The sequence below is a fragment of the Vipera berus genome, assembly GCF_964194415.1.
Source record: "Vipera berus genome assembly, chromosome: 1".
NCBI classification, from domain to species: domain Eukaryota; kingdom Metazoa; phylum Chordata; class Lepidosauria; order Squamata; family Viperidae; genus Vipera; species Vipera berus.
Genome location: NC_138202.1, coordinates 34,398,650 through 34,417,301, shown reverse-complemented (window position 1 = coordinate 34,417,301; position 18,652 = coordinate 34,398,650). Strand labels below are relative to the sequence as shown.

General features: G+C 44.4%; 1 protein-coding gene across 2 annotated transcripts in view; it reads left to right on the top strand.

The window, feature by feature from the left end:
* Nucleotides 1-2,380: 2,380 nt before the first annotated feature.
* Nucleotides 2,381-18,652, top strand: part of TRMT61A (tRNA methyltransferase 61A) — a 58,584-nt gene continuing 42,312 nt past the window's right edge. Inside the window, exons 1-2 of one of the 2 annotated variants that reach the window (XM_081334420.1) lie at nucleotides 2,381-2,457; nucleotides 14,416-14,780. In XM_081334420.1, coding sequence (XP_081190546.1) covers nucleotides 14,450-14,780 — 331 coding nt within the window. In that variant the 5' untranslated portion in view covers nucleotides 2,381-2,457; nucleotides 14,416-14,449. Of the gene's footprint in view, nucleotides 2,458-14,396; nucleotides 14,781-18,652 lie in introns of those variants that run through there. The other variant, XM_081334421.1, reaches the window with a different exon arrangement.

Below are 18,652 nucleotides of genomic sequence, written 5' to 3'. Positions count from 1 at the left end.
TATAAAGTATCAGAATCATGCCCGCCCCTTTCTTCTTTCTGGAGCTTGTTCAGTTTGTTCCTCAATCATGACTCAAGACTGCAATCCTACACACATTGCTAGGGAACTGATTGTAGAGAAACTCAAATTGAAATTCTACACTGTTACCTACTAACCTGACATGATAACCTTATGAATTCAGTGATTCCCCCATCAACTTTCTCTTAATTTCAATCCTCATCTCAGCAATACAGAGGGCAATATGGAGGAGATCATAGACATTTACCTTAAAGGGGTGCTGTGAGAATTACATCTAAGCAATACAGGTCAGCCATTTGAAAAAAAACCCCAAATTTACAGTGAAAATATCAGACAGCACATCCCATTGAGGAAAGTAGGGCTTATTGTATTTTCAAGGAAACACATCTGATTTAAAATGTATATAAATATTGGGTAGGCAACAGTTTCAGTCATGGGCCACATAATTTAATTTAATTTAATTTAATTATGGGACTTGTATGCCGCCCTATCTCCCGAAGGACTCAGGGCGGCTAACAACAATAAAACAACAATAAAAACAATGAATACAAATATTAAAAGAGATTAAATTTTACAAAGCCCCACTAAAAACCATTAAAAATTAAAACAAAATTAAAAACCCCCTCGTCAGTCCAGGTCGGCCACTTGGAAAAGGTATGTCTTTAGGTCGTGACGAAAGGACCGGAGATCTGGGACCGTCCGAAGTTCTCGGGGGAGCTGATTCCAAAGTGCAGGCGCCCTGACAGAGAAGGCCCTCCCCCTGGGGGTCGCCAGCCGACATTGTCTGGCCGACGGCACCCTGAGGAGACCCTCCCTGTGTGAGCACACAGGGCGATGGGAAGTCGTTCCTGGCAGCAGACGGTCCTGTAAATATCCCGGGCCTAAGCCATGTAGGGCTTTATAGGTAAGAACCAGCACCTTGAACCTCACCCTGAGGGCAACCGGCAACCAATGCAGCCCATGCAGGAGGGGTGTAATATGGGAGTATCGGGATGCTCCCACCACAACCCGCGCAGTCGCATTCTGCACCAGCTGAAGCCTCCGGGTGGTCTTCAAGGGCAGCCCCATGTAGAGAGCGTTGCAGTAATCTGTACAGGAGGTAACGAGTGCATGAGTGACCGTACGTAAGGCATCTCAGTCCAAATAGGGGTGCAACTGGCGCACCAGGCGAACCTGGGCAAATGCCCCCCTGGCCACGACTCCTACAGTATATGATCTTCTAAATTGAGTCGTGCATCCAGGACACCTAAGTTGCGCGCCCTATCAACGGGAGGCAACACCTCTCCCCCCATAACTAAAGATGGTAAATCTTGGACAACACGAGATGCCGACACGTAGAGCCACCCAGTCTTGGCCGGGTTGAGTTGGAGCCTGTTCTTCCCCATCCAGATTCGTACCGCTTCCAGGCAACGGGACATCACGTCAAGGGCATCACTGGGTTGGTTCGGAGTAGAGATGAAAAGCTGGGTATCATCAGCATATTGATGATACCTCACTCCGAAACCGCGTATGATCTCACCCAGTGGCTTCATGTAGATGTTGAACAGGAGGGGAGAGAGGACCGACCCCTGAGGAAGGAAGTGATGGATAGATTTTCTGCATTCTGTAAGACATGTTATTTGAGCATATGGAAATTTATATGTAAGGCCCACAGCGTTTCCTCTCACCCCTCAATAGTTATTTCTTTAAAGTACCTGCTTCCTTTAAAAATATTTGTAGGGTAGATCACATTTTTGAAAATGTGAAACAATAACTATATAACAGCTTGATAAGTATGGGCACACAGTTTAAGTAGTTATAGATATATTAGTAATGTCAAAACCAGGAACGTATGTCAAAGATTAATTCTGTAATCACATTACAGTGAAGGTAAAGGGGAAATGAAGCGCCAGCTTTAATGAATAAAAAGTCTTCCTTGCCAGATCTGATCTTGCAAAATAATACCGTGGTTCGCAATGTATTCACGAAAGGAACAGATTTTATTAGTACTCCTCTACTCAGAAATAAAACCCTTTCAGTTCAAAAGGGTTTACTCTCAGATAATAAGCGGGGATGGAGCTGTAACCTAAATCCGACAAGAAGACGCTCGTATAAGAGTGAATTTGAGACTCCTATTTAAAACGGCAACAACAAATACCAGTCAGTGATGCACCGACTGCACCACACAACTAATGGGAAGCCAGAGACAGAGGAGACAGGACGCGAATTGCATCACCGCAAAAGGAAGCAAAATCGTCCCGATCAAGCTGGAAACGGGGAAGAGCTTCATCCCACTCAAGACCGGCTAAGCAAGGGCGAGGGAGGGGAGGACAAACGTCACAGGCTGCGACGGGCAAGAGAGAGGAAGTGCTGGAGGAACCACGTGTCTGCACCGAGCAAGGCTGAGCTCTGGTCCTCATCTGATGCTTTTTGCCTGAATGCAAGTAGGGAGTCGGAAAGGTAAGAGTGAAGTGAGATTAAAGCAAACGGCTGTTTAAGGAGTCGGGGGCGGAGAAACGACACCAAGAATTGCACTTTGGTTGCCTCTTTGCAAGAAAGGCCACTCCATTCGTCAGTCTGGAAGCTCCTTTTGAGTTGTTGTTGTTGTTAGTTGCGAAGTCGTGTCCGACCCATCGCGACCCTATGGACAACGTTCCTCCAGGCCTTCCTGTCCTCTACCATCCTTTTGAGTAGAAATGCTTTAAACTTTACCAAGGAGGAACTTGACAATCTCCAAAGTTCTCCAAAGGAAAGCAGGGGTCCTGCGATTTCATTAATTTTAAAGAAAAGGGAATGCCAGCAGGGATAAAATCATGAGTGCAAACGATGGTCTGACACAACACAAAAGTATTATCTTGTGCCTATTTTTCCCCTCCCCCTCCAGAAGCATCTATTGAAAAGGTAAACAGGGACAAGTCGTTTGTAGGTCACAAGTGCAAACTAGGCTGAAAAATGGGAACAATCATGAATGCAGATTTTTTTTTAAAGCAAGAGATGCATAAAATATGAAAATCACATGTTTTCTTTCAGTCTGGGTTTTAAAAACTTTAGTTTTTGGAACTCTATATATCAATTGTATATTAAAAGTGCACATGTAGAATGTTATACCTAGTCTGTTGAAAATCACAAAAGAAACGACATATAATCTAGCTGCTTCTAACACCTGGCTGTCCAACCTTTTGGCTTGCCTGGGCCATACTGAGTGAAGAGGAATTGTCTTGGGTTGCATATAAAATATATAATTAATGCACATAAATATCATTTGTTTTTATTTTTTTAAAATTATTGTCTTGTAGGCCCGCATTACTACCAGTCCAGGGCTGCATATTGCCTGTGGGCAGCGGACTGGACATGCCTGATCTAACACTTGCTCCTTAAAAAATTGTTTCTTTATTGGCATTCCAAAACAAATCGTGGTCCAATATATCAATTGGTTCAAACAAATACTTCTCAGACTTCAGTCTGGAAATTAAGAAAGCAATTTTCCCAGATGTCCTAGAGACGTTGAAAGAAATCTTAGGATGGAGGAAAAAAAGTTGTGATAACTTTTTCAGGAATTATTACTGCACAATCTTTGTGGACTGCTATTTGGTTCATCAGATGCACAGAGTATAGTGCTGAAATAGGAATATTATATACAGCAGAAGACAAATGCCAGACAATTTTATGCATGGCTTAGTCACTGCTAATGCTATAAAGATGAGTCTAGCTATTTCATCTGCTATAAATGGTATGTTCTCTCTTGGAGAACAAAAAGGAGAAAAGGGCTCTTTAGCAAGGTTAATTGACTGATTGATTATGTGCCATCAAGTTGGTGTTGACTCTTAGGGACAACAGAAATAGATTTTCTTCATGACAATCTGTTCCTAACCTGTTCCTCCAAGACCTTCAACAGTGACTCAATGCCAGTGTAACTGATTCCATCCACCTTGCTCTTAGTTGTCTTCTTTTTTTTCTTCCCCTTTACTAGCATTAGCCTTTTCCATATTCTATCCTGCTTCTTGGAAGTCCAACTTTTGCTTCTATGGAGTGTCATAGGGAATACCATCACTTGCCATCACAGTTCTGATCTTTGTAGATATAGACACATCATGGCATTTGAATATATTTTCCAAGGCCTTCAAGCACTTCTCTAGCAAGTACTGGTCTGTAGTGTAGTTCTTGGCTGCTTGTTCCTGTAGAAGATTGATCCTAAAAGGCAGGAGCTGGGTACCAATTCTGTATCTACAGTGTCAGTTCTAAGGCTGGTGGTTTTGCCTGTTGTCATTAGGTTGGCCTTTTAGGTTTAATCTTAGTCCCATCAGCATAACATAGACTATTGATCCTTCTCCCTCCAATTTTAAAACCAAGCTAATCTTTTTCCAATCTAGCTTCCCTTTATATATATTCAGCAAACTATTGTACAATATGCTTAATTTCTAAGAGATTGGCCCCTTCTGCAGTGATAAAAGGGGCAGTTGGATTGGTTGATTGGTTTCTGTATTTTGCCTCATTCTAAGCTTCTAAGTATATCTCTTGATGAAATGGCCTATAATTCCAAGGGTGAGAAATGAACCTTTATTGTCAAAGTACAACTATGAAAAGGGGCAGTTGGATTGGTTGATTGGTTTCTGTATTTTGCCTCCCCCTTCATGGATTACTGCCTTGTCGTGGCGAAGGGGCTTGCGTAATTCAATGAAGCTATGAGCTATGCCGTGCAGGGCCACCCAAGACGGACAGGTCATAGCAGAGAGTTCTGACAAAACGTGATCCACTGGAGAAGGAAATGGCAAACCACTCCAGTATCTTTGCCATGAAAACCCTATGGACAGTACCAAAAGGCAAAACGATATGACGCTGGAAGATGAGCCCCTCAGGTCGGAAGGCGTCCAATATGCTACTGGGGAAGAGCAGAGGGCTAGTACTAGTAGCGCCAGAAAGAATGAAGCGACTGGGCCAAAGCCGAAAGGACGCTCAGCTGTGGATGTGTCTGGTGGTGAAAGGAAAGTCCGATGCTGTAAAGATTTTTTCTCCATAGGAACCTGGAATGTAAGATCCATGAATCAAGGAAAGCTGGACGTGGTCAAACAAGAGATGACAAGACTGAACATCGACATCTTAGGTATCAGCGAACTAAAATGGACAGGAATGGGTGAATTTAATTCAGATGACCATCAGGTATACTACTGCGGGCAAGAATCCCTCAGAAGAAATGGAGTAGCCTTCATAGTCAATAAAAGAGTAGGAAAAGCAATACTGGGATACAATCCTCAAAATGACAGAATGATCTCAGTTCGAATCCAAGGCAAACCATTCAATATCACAGTAGTCCAAGTCTATGCCCCAACCACCAGTGCTGAAGAGGATGAAATTGACCAGTTCTATGAAGCTCTACAGCACCTTATAGAACTAACACCAAAAAATGATGTTCTTATCATCATGGGGGATTGGAATGCTAAAGTAGGAAGCCAAAAGATAACCGGAATAACAGGCAAGTTTGGCCTTGGAGTACAAAATGAAGCAGGGCACAGGCTGATAGAATTTTGTCAAGAGAATACGATGGTCATAGCAAACACTCTTTTCCAACAACCCAAGAGACGGCTCTACACATGGACATCACCAGACGGTCAACACAGAAATCAGATTGACTATATGCTCTGCAGCCAAAGATGGAGAAGCTCTATACAGTCGGTAAAAACAAGACCAGGAGCTGACTGTGGCTCAGACCATGAGCTTCTCCTTGCAAAGTTTAGGCTTAAACTGAAGAAAGTAGGGAAAAGCACTAGGCCAGTCAGGTATGAATTAAATCATATCCCTGTTGAATATACAGTAGAGGTGACAAATAGATTTAAGGAATTAGATCTGATAGACAGAGTGCCTGAAGAACTATGGACAGAGGTTCGCGACATTGTACAACAGGTAGCAACCAAAACCATCCCAAAGAAAAAGAAATGCAAGAAAGCAAAATGGCTGTCTGAGGAAGCTTTGCAAATAGCTGAGGAAAGGAGGGAAGCGAAAGGCAAGGGAGAAAAACATAGATATGCCCAATTGAATGCAGAATTCCAGAGAATAGCTAGAAGAGATAAGAATGCCTTCTTAAATGAACAGTGCAAAGAAATAGAAGAAAACAATAGAATAGGGAGGACCAGAGATCTTTTCAAGAAAATTGGAGAGATGAAGGGAACGTTTAATGCAAAAATGGGCATGATAAAGGACCAAAATGGCAGGGACCTAACAGAGGCAGAAGAGATTAAGAAGAGGTGGCAAAATTACACAGAAGAACTATACAAGAATGAGCTTAACGTCCCAGATAATCACAATGATGTGGTCACTGACCTCGAGCCAGACATCCTAGAATGTGAGGTGAAGTGGGCCTTAGAAAAGCTGAGCAACAACAAAGCTAGTGGAGGTGACAGTATTCCAGCTGAGCTATTCAAAATCTTAAAAGACAGTGCAGTAAAAGTGCTACACTCAATTTGCCAGCAAATTTGGAAAACTCAACAGTGGCCACAGGATTGGAAAAGATCAGTTTACATTCCAATTCCAAAGAAAGGCAGTGCCAAAGAATGTTCAAACTATCGCACCATTGCACTCATTTCTCATGCTAGTAAAGTCATGCTTAAAATCCTACAAGCTAGACTTCAGCAGTATGTGGATCGAGAACTACCAGAAGTACAGGCAGGATTTCGAAGAGGCAGAGGAACTAGAGATCAAATTGCCAACATACGCTGGATCATGGAGAAAGCTAGAGAGTTCCAGAAAAACATCTACTTCTGCTTCATTGACTATGCTAAAGCCTTTGATTGTGTGGATCATAACAAACTGTGGCAAGTTCTTAAAGTGATGGGAGTACCAGACCATCTTATTTGTCTCTTGAGAAACCTATATGCGGGTCAAGAAGCAACAGTGAGAACTGGACACGGAACCACTGATTGGTTCAAAATTGGGAAAGGAGTCCGGCAAGGCTGTATACTGTCGCCCTGCCTATTTAACTTATATGCAGAGCACATCATGAGAAAGGCAGGGCTAGATGAATCAAAAGTTGGAATTAAGATTGCCGGAAGAAATATCAACAACCTAAGATACGCAGATGATACCACTCTAATGGCAGAAAGTGAAGGAGAACTAAAGAGCCTCTTGTTGCGGGTGAAGAAGGAGAGTGCAAAACTTGGGTTGAAACTTAACATTAAGAAAACCAAGATCATGGCAACTGGCCCTCTCAATTCCTGGCAAATAGATGGGGAAGAAATGGAGGTAGTGACAGATTTTGTTTTCCTGGGCTCCAAGATCACTGCAAATGGGGACTGTAGCCAAGAAATTAAAAGACGCTTGCTCCTGGGGAGGAAAGCCATGGCAAATCTAGACAGCACACTAAAAAGCAGAGACATCACCCTGTCAACAAAAGTGCGTATAGTCAAGGCTATGGTCTTCCCAGTTGCAATGTATGGCAGTGAAAGTTGGACCATAAGAAAGGCTGAGCGCCAAAGAATTGAGGCCTTTGAACTGTGGTGCTGGAGAAGACTCCTGCGAGTCCCTTGGACTGCAAGGCGATCAAACCGGTCAGTCCTAGAGGAGATCAACCCTGACTGCTCTTTAGAAGGCCAGATCCTGAAGCTAAAACTCAAATACTTTGGCCACCTAATGAGAAGGAAGGACTCACTGGAGAAGAGCCTCATGCTGGGAAAGATGGAGGGCAAGAGAAGAAGGGGACGACGGAGAATGAGGTGGCTGGATGGAGTCATTGAAGCAGTAGGCGTGAGCTTAAATGGACTCCAGAATATGGTAGAGGACAGGAAGGCCTGGAGGAATGTTGTCCATAGGGTCGCGATGGGTCGGACACGACTTCGCAGCTAACAACAACAAAATTTTGCCTCATTCTAAGCTTCTAAGTATATCTCTTGATGAAATGGCCTATAATTCCAAGGGTGAGAAATGAACCTTTATTGTCAAAGTACAACTATGTGTACATTGAGATTAGCTGGGCCTCCCTTCGTTCTCCCCCCCCAACACACAGTGACAACAAACCCTCCATCTTACTGCACCATGTGAACCAACTACACCACACACCGGCCTCCCAAGCACAGAAGAAATTTGATAGACATTGCTGTCTTGCATTTAAAATATAGGCAGTCCTCGACTTAAAACAATTCATTTACTGACCATTCAAAATTACAACGGCTATTGTATTTTCAGTGACACTGTTCTTTAAGGTACTGCTAGGTACATTATATCCTAGTGCTGCATTTTCTCTTTCTATTTAAAAACAAAAAAATGACTTTGTTCCTGTTGTTTAGTAGCTGGCAAATGACTTTTTTTCCCTCCCACTTGTTTCAATACCAAGAAAAGCTTAATTTGCTTTATACCTGTGGTCAAGAACTTTTTAGTAGTATAACCACAAAGCCTTTTAAAAATTGGCAATCCTTTAATACTCTAGCACAGGCATGTCAAACTGCTGGCCTGTGGGCTAGATGCATCACGCCGAAACTGCACCCACCCCATTCCCCATTGCAATGGGGAAAAAGTCACAATACATCACGCGATGTCATGTGACACCATGTGAAGTCACGAGTTTGACGTGCCTACTCTAGCAGAACCTCCTCATTCAAAGAATGCTTTCATGTTACCTACCAATTAGTCCTGTCCTGTTGTTTACTTTTCTCTCTTTTTTAAAAATTTCCATTAGCATGTAAAATCAGAACATAGGTTAATAAAATCAAGAATGCAATTTGTAGTTCTGCATTAGCTTTCCCACTTTAAATTGCATTTTGACAGTAATTCTTTATTACGCTTGTGTTGGAAATACAACTCTACTTATGAGAGTACTCCTATCTACAAAGATCAAATGTATGGCGTGTGTAATTTATGATTACTAGATTAAGCATAGGAGCCTTGTGAAATTATGACTTAATTTTTGTGGTCAGCAGTTAGGTGCTGAGAAAGATCGAATGGTGATGCTGGCACAAGAGCTCAAACCTTTTAATAAGTAATTGCAATGCTCCAAACCCTTTGGAATAGACACGGTGATTTGCACGGTGCAACATGCAGTCAGGCATAACCCTCTTGCATTATTAATCCTCCTTCTCCTCCTCCTATTAAAATTGTATAACAGTGTCATGTGGCCTGAGATATGTAACATGCAAATAAAAATGACTAAATAAACACAAACATTTTTTGATATGTTCCATACCGAGCTTTTTAAAAAGCTTGTTAAAATTCACAATGCACTTTTCTCCAATTTTCATATGTATCTGAAGAAGCAGCTTCTTCTTAAGTCTACCTAATCAGAGTAGGCAACTTGACACACTGTCACCACCCACCGCCCCCGTGTATGTGACTTCTTAACCATTTTTTTTGCAGCATTTGCAGCCACTTCCATTTGTAGTTATTGAAAACGGGATGTATTCTAGCCAATTAGAGGTGGGAAATAGACTTAGTATGCTTCAGTGAATAATAAAAAAGTCCCCCAGCATAGTACTTTCAAATTCTGCACAAAATGTTTGGTATGTCCCATTTGCTCTAAGTACAGTTCTTGTCCCTCCTTCTCCCAAATATTAAATCATCTTCCTGTATGAATGTATGCTGGATGACAAGAATCTTGTTCAGAATTGCCAGACCTTGCAGGATAGTTGAAAGCTTTCTGTTCAAGTCTGTTCCTAGGAATTTGCTACTTTAGGGAACCAGTTTGCTAGGTGTTAAACTGGACAATATGTTCTATTGCAAGATAATTATCTAAAATTGCTATTCATGGGAACCTGACTCACATGCAAAGAAGAATTGGGATTTACATATGCATTCCACAGCATTTGGACTCCCCAAAAATTATATAAGTATCAATTTTAGATAGCCTGCTAAAGACTGCTACATCCTGTCCCTAGTCTATACAGTGGAAAAGACTGAATTTTAGACTTCTTGATGCTATCAAACTGAATTTGAACTACTACGGCTGTTAGATTACTAATTTCTTTTGTGAGTTGCTTGTGTTTAAAAGGCTATTTAGGATTGTAGGATCATCAGTCCTCTCTAGTGAACTTTAGTCTACTGGAAGGGAGCTGAGTGGCTAACCCCCCACCCCCCCATCCTTTTAAGAGGAGAAAAAATATTGTTTATATTTCTTCTGTCATATTATGTCTTCTAATTTTTATTTTATTTATTTTATTTATTTATTTAGTTGCATTTATATACCGCCCTATTCCCTGAGGACTCAGGGCGGTTTACAGGGAATTAAAAATCCACCATACAAAAGTTAAAAAACCAATTAAAAAATATTAAATTACCCTGTATACATTAAAACCCGGATTAAAAATTTCTCCTCAGCCTGGGCCTGAGAGCTCAAAGAGCCAGGTCTTCAGGCCCCGGCGGAATGATCGGAGGTCGGGGGCAGTCCTCAGCTCCACCGGCAGCTGGTTCCAGAGGGCAGGCGCTCCCACAGAGAAGGCCCTATCCCTGGGTGTCACCCGCCGGCAATCTCTCACCGGCGGCACCCTGAGCAGACCCTCCCTGTGGGAGCGCACTGGGCGAAGGGCGTTTGATGCCGGCAGCAGGTGTTCCCTCAAATAGCCCGGACCCAGGCCATGTAGGGCTTTATAGGTAATAACCAGCACCTTGAATTTCACCCGGAGGGCAACCGGAAGCCAATGCAGCTCGCGGAGTAGAGGTGTTACATGGGAGTATCGGGAAACCCCCATTACAACTCGCGCGGCCGCATTCTGCACCAGTTGAAGCCTCCGAGTGGTCTTCAAGGGCAGCCCCATGTAGAGAGCGTTACAGTAGTCCAAACGGGAGGTCACAAGCGCATGAGTAACTGTGCGTAGGGCGTCTCGGTCCAGATAGGGACGCAACTGGCGCACCAGGCGAACCTGTGCAAAAGCCCCCCTGGTCACGGCTCCTATGTGATCTTCAAAATTGAGCCGTGAATCCAGGAGGACGCCCAGGTTGCGAGCCCTATCAACGGGGGGTAACACCTCACCCCCCATCGTTAGAGGTGGAATAACTTGGTTAACCCGAGATGCCGATATGCACAGCCACTCAGTCTTGGCGGGATTGAGACGAAGCCTGTTTCTCCCCATCCAGACCTGAACCGCCTCCAGGCACCGGGACATCACGGAGAGGGCATCGCTGGGTTGGTTCGGGGTGGAAGAAAAAGTTGGGTATCATCAGCGTACTGGTGATACCCCACCCCGAAACCACGAATGATCTCGCCCAGCGGCTTCATATAGATGTTGAACAGGAGAGGTGAGAGGACCGACCCCTGAGGAACTCCACAAATGAGAGACCTCGGGGTGGATCTCTGCCCTCCTGTCAACACCGACTGCGAGCGGCCCTGGAGGTAGGAGAACCACCGTAAAACGGTGCCTCCCACTCCCAACCCCCTGAGACGCCGCAGCAGGATACCATGGTCGATGGTATCGAAAGCCGCTGAGAGATCTAATAGGACCAGGACAGAGGAGCAACCCCTGTCCCTAGCCCTCCAGAGATCATTCACCAGCGCGACCAATGCCGTCTCCGTGCTGTATCCGGGCCTGAAGCCCGATTGGTACGGGTCCAGATAATCAGTTTCCTCCAGGAACAGAGGGAGCTGATGCGCCACCACACTCTCAACAACCTTCGCCAGAAAGCGAAGGTTGGAGACTGGACGATAGTTGTTTAAAACAGCCGGGTCCAAAGCAGGCTTCTTGAGAAGGGGCCTCACCACCGCCTCCTTCAAGGCGGCAGGGAAGACACCCTCCTTCAAAGAAGCAGTTATTACTGCATGGAACCAGCCTCGTGTTCCCTCCCGAGCCGCATAAGCTAGCCAGGAGGGGCACGGATCCAACAAACAGGTGGTGGTGCTCAGTCTCCCCATGATCCTGTCCACATCATCAGGGGAAACAGGGTCGAACTCAGTCCAGATAACGTGCTCAAGACCGCCTGATTCCTCCACGTCAGACTCTGCCCAGTCAGAGTCCAAGCCGGTCCGGATCAGAGCGATTTTGTCCGCCAGATGATGACTAAACTCCTTGGCTCGTCCCTGCAAGGGATCCTCTCTCACCTCCTGGTTAAGGAGGGAGCGAGTCACCCTAAACAGGGCGGCCGGGCGATTATCTGCGGACGCGATAAGGGAGGCAAAGTAGTTAGACTTTGCCGTCCTTATCGCCGCAAGATAAGACCTTATAAAGGTTCTTAACTGCAATCGGTCGGATTCGGATCGGCTGGATCTCCAACCGCTCTCTAGACCTCGTCTCCGACGCTTCATCTCCCGGAGCTCCACAGAGAACCATGGGGCCCAACGGGATCTGCGCCGAGTCAGAGGTCGCGTGGGTACAACGCAGTCGAGTGCCCTGGTGGCAGCTGTTTCCCAGGCCTCCACCAGAGCATCGACTGGGCTGTGGGTAAGGGTGATAGGTATAGGCCCAAGCGCCCTCTGGAACCGGTCCGGGTCCATTAGGCGCCTGGGGTGGAACCACCTGGTCGGTTCCGCCGCCCAGCGGCGGGGGATGGCATGACGGAAAACCAGCCTCAGGAGGTGATGATCTGACCATGACAGAGGGGTGATGGATGGAGAACCCCCTCCCAGATCATCCAACCACTGTCCAGGCAGGAACACCAGGTCGAGAGTATGATCCCCCTCGTGAGTAGGGCCCTCAATAACCTGGGTCAGGCCCATGGCTGTCATGGAAGCCATGAACTCCCGAGCTAACTCCGACGACCCCCCCAGTGATGGCAGGTTGAAGTCACCCAGGACTATAAGCCTGGGGAACTCCACCGCCAACCCTGAGAGGGTGTCGAGCGGCTCAGGCAGGGCTGTTGCCACACAGCTGGGCGCCAGGTATGTGAGCAACAAGCCCAACTGAACCCGAGGACCACATCTCAAGAGGAGGGATTCACTCCCGGCCATCTGGACAATGGTGGCCTCCCGGGGACACAAAGTCTCCCGAATAACCACTGCCACCCCACCACCCCTGCCCTGAGCCCGCGGCTGGTGCAGCACCCGGAAACCCGGCGGGCATATCTCGGTGAGAGGCACCCCTCCCTCCGAGCCCAGCCAAGTTTCCGTGATGCACGCTAGATCCGCACGTTCCTCCTCGATCAGATCACGGATGAGGGGAGCTTTGTTAACTACGGATCTAGCGTTAAAATAGACCAACCTGAGCTCAGGGGCCTGATCACCCTCATCCCCGGGTAAGAGGGCGCTAACCGGAGGGTCGGAGCGCGCCACCGCTCGGAGATAGCGGGGGCGCGATCCCAGATGTTGATATGGCCCTCCGCGCAGACACCTGCTGCCGTTCCCTATCGCCGTGGGGATTTGAAGCCCCACCCCCACATTCTCAGAACCAGCAGCCACCTCCCCCAACCCCGTCCCGTTAGGACCTCTAACAGGACCAGACTGAGTGCCGGTTAAAAATTCCCTCCCTTCCCTCCCCCTCACTAACTTCTTAAAATAACCGGCTAGAAATTTTATCAGGGGCCTCTTAGCATATCTTGACTCGAGGCCCCTATCTAAGCCCAACCACCTCTCGGAATCCCAAAGCTTGGGATCGTCATTAAGGGGAGTATGGAAACAGGCGACAGGTCGCGCCCATGAGGCAGAGACTGCCCTAAGGGCATACAAGTCAGCTCCGGAGTAGTGATAAATCATACTGCGCTGGGATAGTCTTTTAGGGCAGATGTTATGAATATGTCCAAGGATCACTCAGTGATGGTATAGAGATGGTAAAAAGTCCAGTAGGCATATCTCCTAGTCTGCAAAGCCATCTCAGCTCTCACCTGAGATGGGAAAACCAAGGGACAACCTCAGTCGTCCTCTCACTCCGGCTGAGGAATCCAATCAAGGGCAGAGAAAGAGAAGGGAATCCTGGGCCAGGGCCACCCCAACTGGTCTCTCACACCAGTGAGGTGGCCACTGACCAGTCCAAAACCACCTCCCACCATTTTATTGTTGTGTCTTGTCCAATGGTGTTCTCTAGATGCTCTGGACTATAATTCCCATTCCTGGCTTTTATTCATTCTTTGGGGTGCTCATAGGGCTTATACACCAAAATATCTGGAGGAAAGCAGTCTAGTGGATTCTCCAAGAATTAGAGCTACAAGTGGATAAGGTGGGTGGGTAGCAGGTGACAGCAAGAAAGAGCAACAAGAATTGAAGTTGAATAAAAGCAGGGATTTCATGCTTCATTTCTATCCTGACTTTCTTCTACTGTAGTAATGAATGTACACGTTCATGGGTTTCCAGAGTGATCTCCTTGACCGGCATTGAGCAAACACAGCTTGCTTAGCTCCAGTAATGAAGCTGCATCAGGTTGCCTTTAGATCATTACTTGGAATTATGGAATGATGCTTTATTGGAGTTGGAGACGGGGAACTTAAATGAGAACAAATAGTTGTGAAGAAGAAACAAGAATGATAGGCTAACATAAGGAGAAGCAAGGAGAGATTCTGAAATGTGTTTCCTTTTTTCCTTAGCTGCAAATAACCTGCCGGTGACAACATTATCGTGATGAGTTTTATTGAATATGGAGATACGATAAAAGAAGGGGACACGGCAATTGTCTTCTTGGGACATGAATCCATGTTTCCAGTGAAGGTGCAACATGGTGGTAAAACTCAGACTAAGTATGGTGTTATTAGACACTCAACTGACCTCATTGGAAAGAAGTATGGTTCCAAAGTAACCTGCAGCAAAGGAGGCTGGGTGTACATCCTTTATCCGACCCCAGAGTTATGGACTCTGAACTTACGGCACAGAACTCAAATCCTGTATTCAACGGATATCTCTTTAATCACCATGATGCTTGAGCTGAAACCAGGAAGTATAGTATGTGAATCAGGTAAAGCAGTGTTGTTGCTTTTTTTTGTTCTTTTCTATCAGAGGTTTCTGGTACAAATGACAATTGTTTATTTTTATTTATTCAATTTGTATGCTGTCCAATTCCAAATAACTCTGGGGAAGCTCCCCCCCCCCCAAAAATAAAGAGCCACATTTAAAAAAACCTACAACAAAGTAGATGGGAACAAAATACAAAAATAAGTACAAGAAGGGAACTCAGACAGTTCTCCCAAAGGTGCTTTTCAAAAGGCAACTGGACTTTCCTGTTTTTTTTCAGTGAAAACATTTCACTTCACATCCAAGAAGCTTCTTCAAGAAATCAAGAAAAAAAACCCCAAGGAAGTCCAGTTGTCTTTTGAAAAGCACCCTTGGGACAACCATGAGCTGGATGATTGAGAATTTCCATAGATAAGCAACCCAGAACAGACCAAAACAAAAAAATCATCACAGACAGAGGAGTCCGATGCAATCAACCTCAAAGCCTACAAGAATAGCCAGGTTTTCAAACTTTTTGGAATGACCTTATGCGGGACCTCATTCCAGAGGGCAGGCTCTACTACAGGGAAATTGTGCTTCCTGAGTCCCAAAAGATGATACTGGGTAGACACGGGGACCCAGAGTATACCCACTCTGCCAGATTGTCCTGGATAGGAAGAAACCACAAGAGATAGGCAGTCCCCCAGATAGCCAGGCCCAATCATATACAGAAACACATTGGCAATCAGTACAAGTTAGAAAACAGGGGTGCAATATGGGCAAGCAGAGGCAAGCCCATCACTATTTGCTAATGCAGAGAATGAGTGGTAGTTATGGCCCAAAGGGTCTTTCATAGGTCCATTTGATGCACCCTTTTCTATGTCAGACCTTCTGTCACAACTATGTCACTTCACTGCTCAGCTACTGCAATGTACTCTATATGGAGCTATTCTTAAAAGACCACTCAGAAGCTCTAACTGGTCCAGAATAACAAACTCCACATTCTGGATAGACAGGACCATTAGTTTGAAAGAGAGGCAAAAGAGGCCATTGATGTTAACATTGAGCAGCCCTCACTGAACAGAGAGAGAGGGATAAAACACCATCTATCTTCTGTCTACAATGCAGTTCTTTCAGCAATTCCAAGAAGATTACACCCCATTTGCACTCTGATACAAGTGATCTTAAGGGCACAGATAAACCCACAAATGGCCTCAAGAGCTCTCAGGGAAAATGTTAACGACTGGATGACTGCAAAGAAACATCCTTCCAACGCACCCCCCCCCCCCAATCCTATCAGAACTAATCCTTCCATTGCCCCCATCCTGCCAGAACTGATGAAGCTTCTTGGATGAGAAGGGAAATGTTTTCTTCTTCCTCAAGGAAAAAACAATCCAGTTGTCTTTTGAAAAAGCACCTTTGAGATTGTGACAGCTTGATTCTGTTCTTTTTTGTGTAGATGATTCCACTATGGGGTTATCCAGAGCTTGATTTTCTCTGTTTTGAGTTTTCCTGAAATTTTTAGAAGACATCACTAATCAGTGTGTGTTGCAGTAGCACTAAGTTCATGATATCCAGTTGTATTTCTGCACCCAGGGGAGGTGCAGGAGATGTGGTAGAAGTCTTGACCTGGTCCTTGAAAGATATTGGAGTCTAGGTCGAGAAAACAAGGTTGTGTTTAATCCCTGAAATAGAGAATGGCTGGCTATTTCGAAGCTGACTGACCCCAGGATAATTCCAAACTGAGCTGTGCACCTCCTGAAAAAACAAGTTCAGAATCTGGGTTCTTCCTAGAATAAAGAATAAATGGGAATCGTGACCTTGAGAGGTTTGGCTCAGCATTGGCTGCTGCAGCAGCTATAAACTTTCCCAGAATTTTTGGGGTACATAATATGATCCTGTATACCATTGTCACCTCATGCCTGGCCTATAATAAGTACCTCTAATTAGGCTGTCTTGCAGACCATTGAAAAGCTTCAACTGGTACAAAATGCAGCAACTTGCTTGGAAATTGATGAGCACTGTTATACTCACATACCACTTCTCTGGAGGAGACACAATGATTATCAGTTTGCTTCTGGGTGCTATTCGAGATGCTGGATATAATTACAACAACCTAAATAGCTTGGGATCTGGGTAACTTGCAAGACACCCAGTAATTCCAGCCGAGAGGCACACTAAGAATCTCCACCTTGCTAGATATAATAGGAGGGACCCAGAAACGATTATTCTTTGGTAGGGCTGTTTGGATCAGCTTGCTACATAAAATGAAGTTGGCCACAAACCTTTAAAAGTTTGTTAAAAGAAGTAAAAAATAGTTAAAACATTGCTTCATTGCTGATCTTTTGGGGACTGAAGGATTTAATGTTTAAAGGAGGAAGGAGGTTTCCCACAGGTGAGGAGAATGCTATGTGGAATACAGGATTATTCAACATTTATGCATGTTGCTAGTCATTATATATTTTTACTTACTGATGTTCCGTTACCTTATGTAAAGAGTTTAGATTTGTTAAGACCAAAGGGGTTTAGAAGTCTCAGCAATAAATAAATAAAACACTTTATATAACAGTTCGTATTTGAGGAAGTACTGTATATGATGAATGCGTTTTTTAAAGCTTTCAGTCATTTTAAAAAATGGAAAAAAATGGAATCATGCATATAGGCCTGCAATGCTAAGATAGTCCTGGCCTGCATAAGTCAAGCCAAATTCCCAAGAAACCCCCTTTCTATGATTCTGCTATGTGCTGTAATTCTAGGGCCTATCCTAGCCAAGTCTTTACTGGAACTTTAGTAAAAGGACACACATGAATTTTGGGTGAAAGTAATGCAATTGCATAATCTTGGCAGGAATCTGATATGATAGCATCTTTCTTGGACTGCACTAATGCCATCTGTGGTTGTGCTTCCTTATTTGGCAGGAAGTTTCTCTTTCTCTCCCCATCTCTGTGGGAAACTTTATGACTGGTAAACAGTTTCTGGATTGAATACCCTCCGATGTGCTAACTTTGAAACTAGGAAACCCTATGAAACTTTGCCACGCTCATTTCATTAGTTACTCTGCCTGAGGTTAGGTTGAGAAATTCAAGATGGCAGATTTAATCTCGTGTCTTGTAAGTAACTACTTTATTAAAACTTGAATAAATAAAGATTCCGTTTAGAGAAGCAAACAGGAAGCATCTGTGGGTGGAAAGGGGAATTGTTTCTTTTTCCATGTGTCACAAAAACTTACTACAAGTATTAGGACTGTACCGGCCCTTCCTAAGTAAAGCACTTCTCCATATCTGCAGCAAAATGTAGCCTCAGCTTCTTCCCCTTTCACAAGTCTTAAGTATGCACGTCAGAGGATACTTCTGTCAAGATAATTGTCCTGGTGGAAGGATTTGTAAGCATGCATATGAAACCTTATAAAATCTCAGCCTCCTTGAAATAGATGCACTCAGTCTTGAAATGACTGGTTCACGCTGGGAATCTAGGAAGGTGCATTACTTATTCAAAGAATCTGCCACTTATCTGCCAATAAGTTTCTCCCTTTATATGCTTATATGCATAGGCTAGTGCTTTTTTTTAATAGCCTCAATACATTTCGCGCATTTATTTGCAAGCATGGTTTAGGATTTGTTAGCTAAAAAAGGTTTTGATTATTTGACCAATTAAATCATTACTAAGTTACAGACTAAAAGTATTTGGAATTTCCTTAAATTCTCTGGATTTTAATTGGTGTGTCCTTGCCTGTTTTAAATTGAGGTCTTGTTTAACTGAAGTGTTTGCTAAGACTAAGAGCAGCATCAGGGGAGAAAAGTGTTTGGAGCAAGGGTGTAAACTAAATTTACTGTACATTTAACTCACAATAACAATAGTTAAAATAATTGAATGAGATTTGAAAGAGGTCATTTAGAC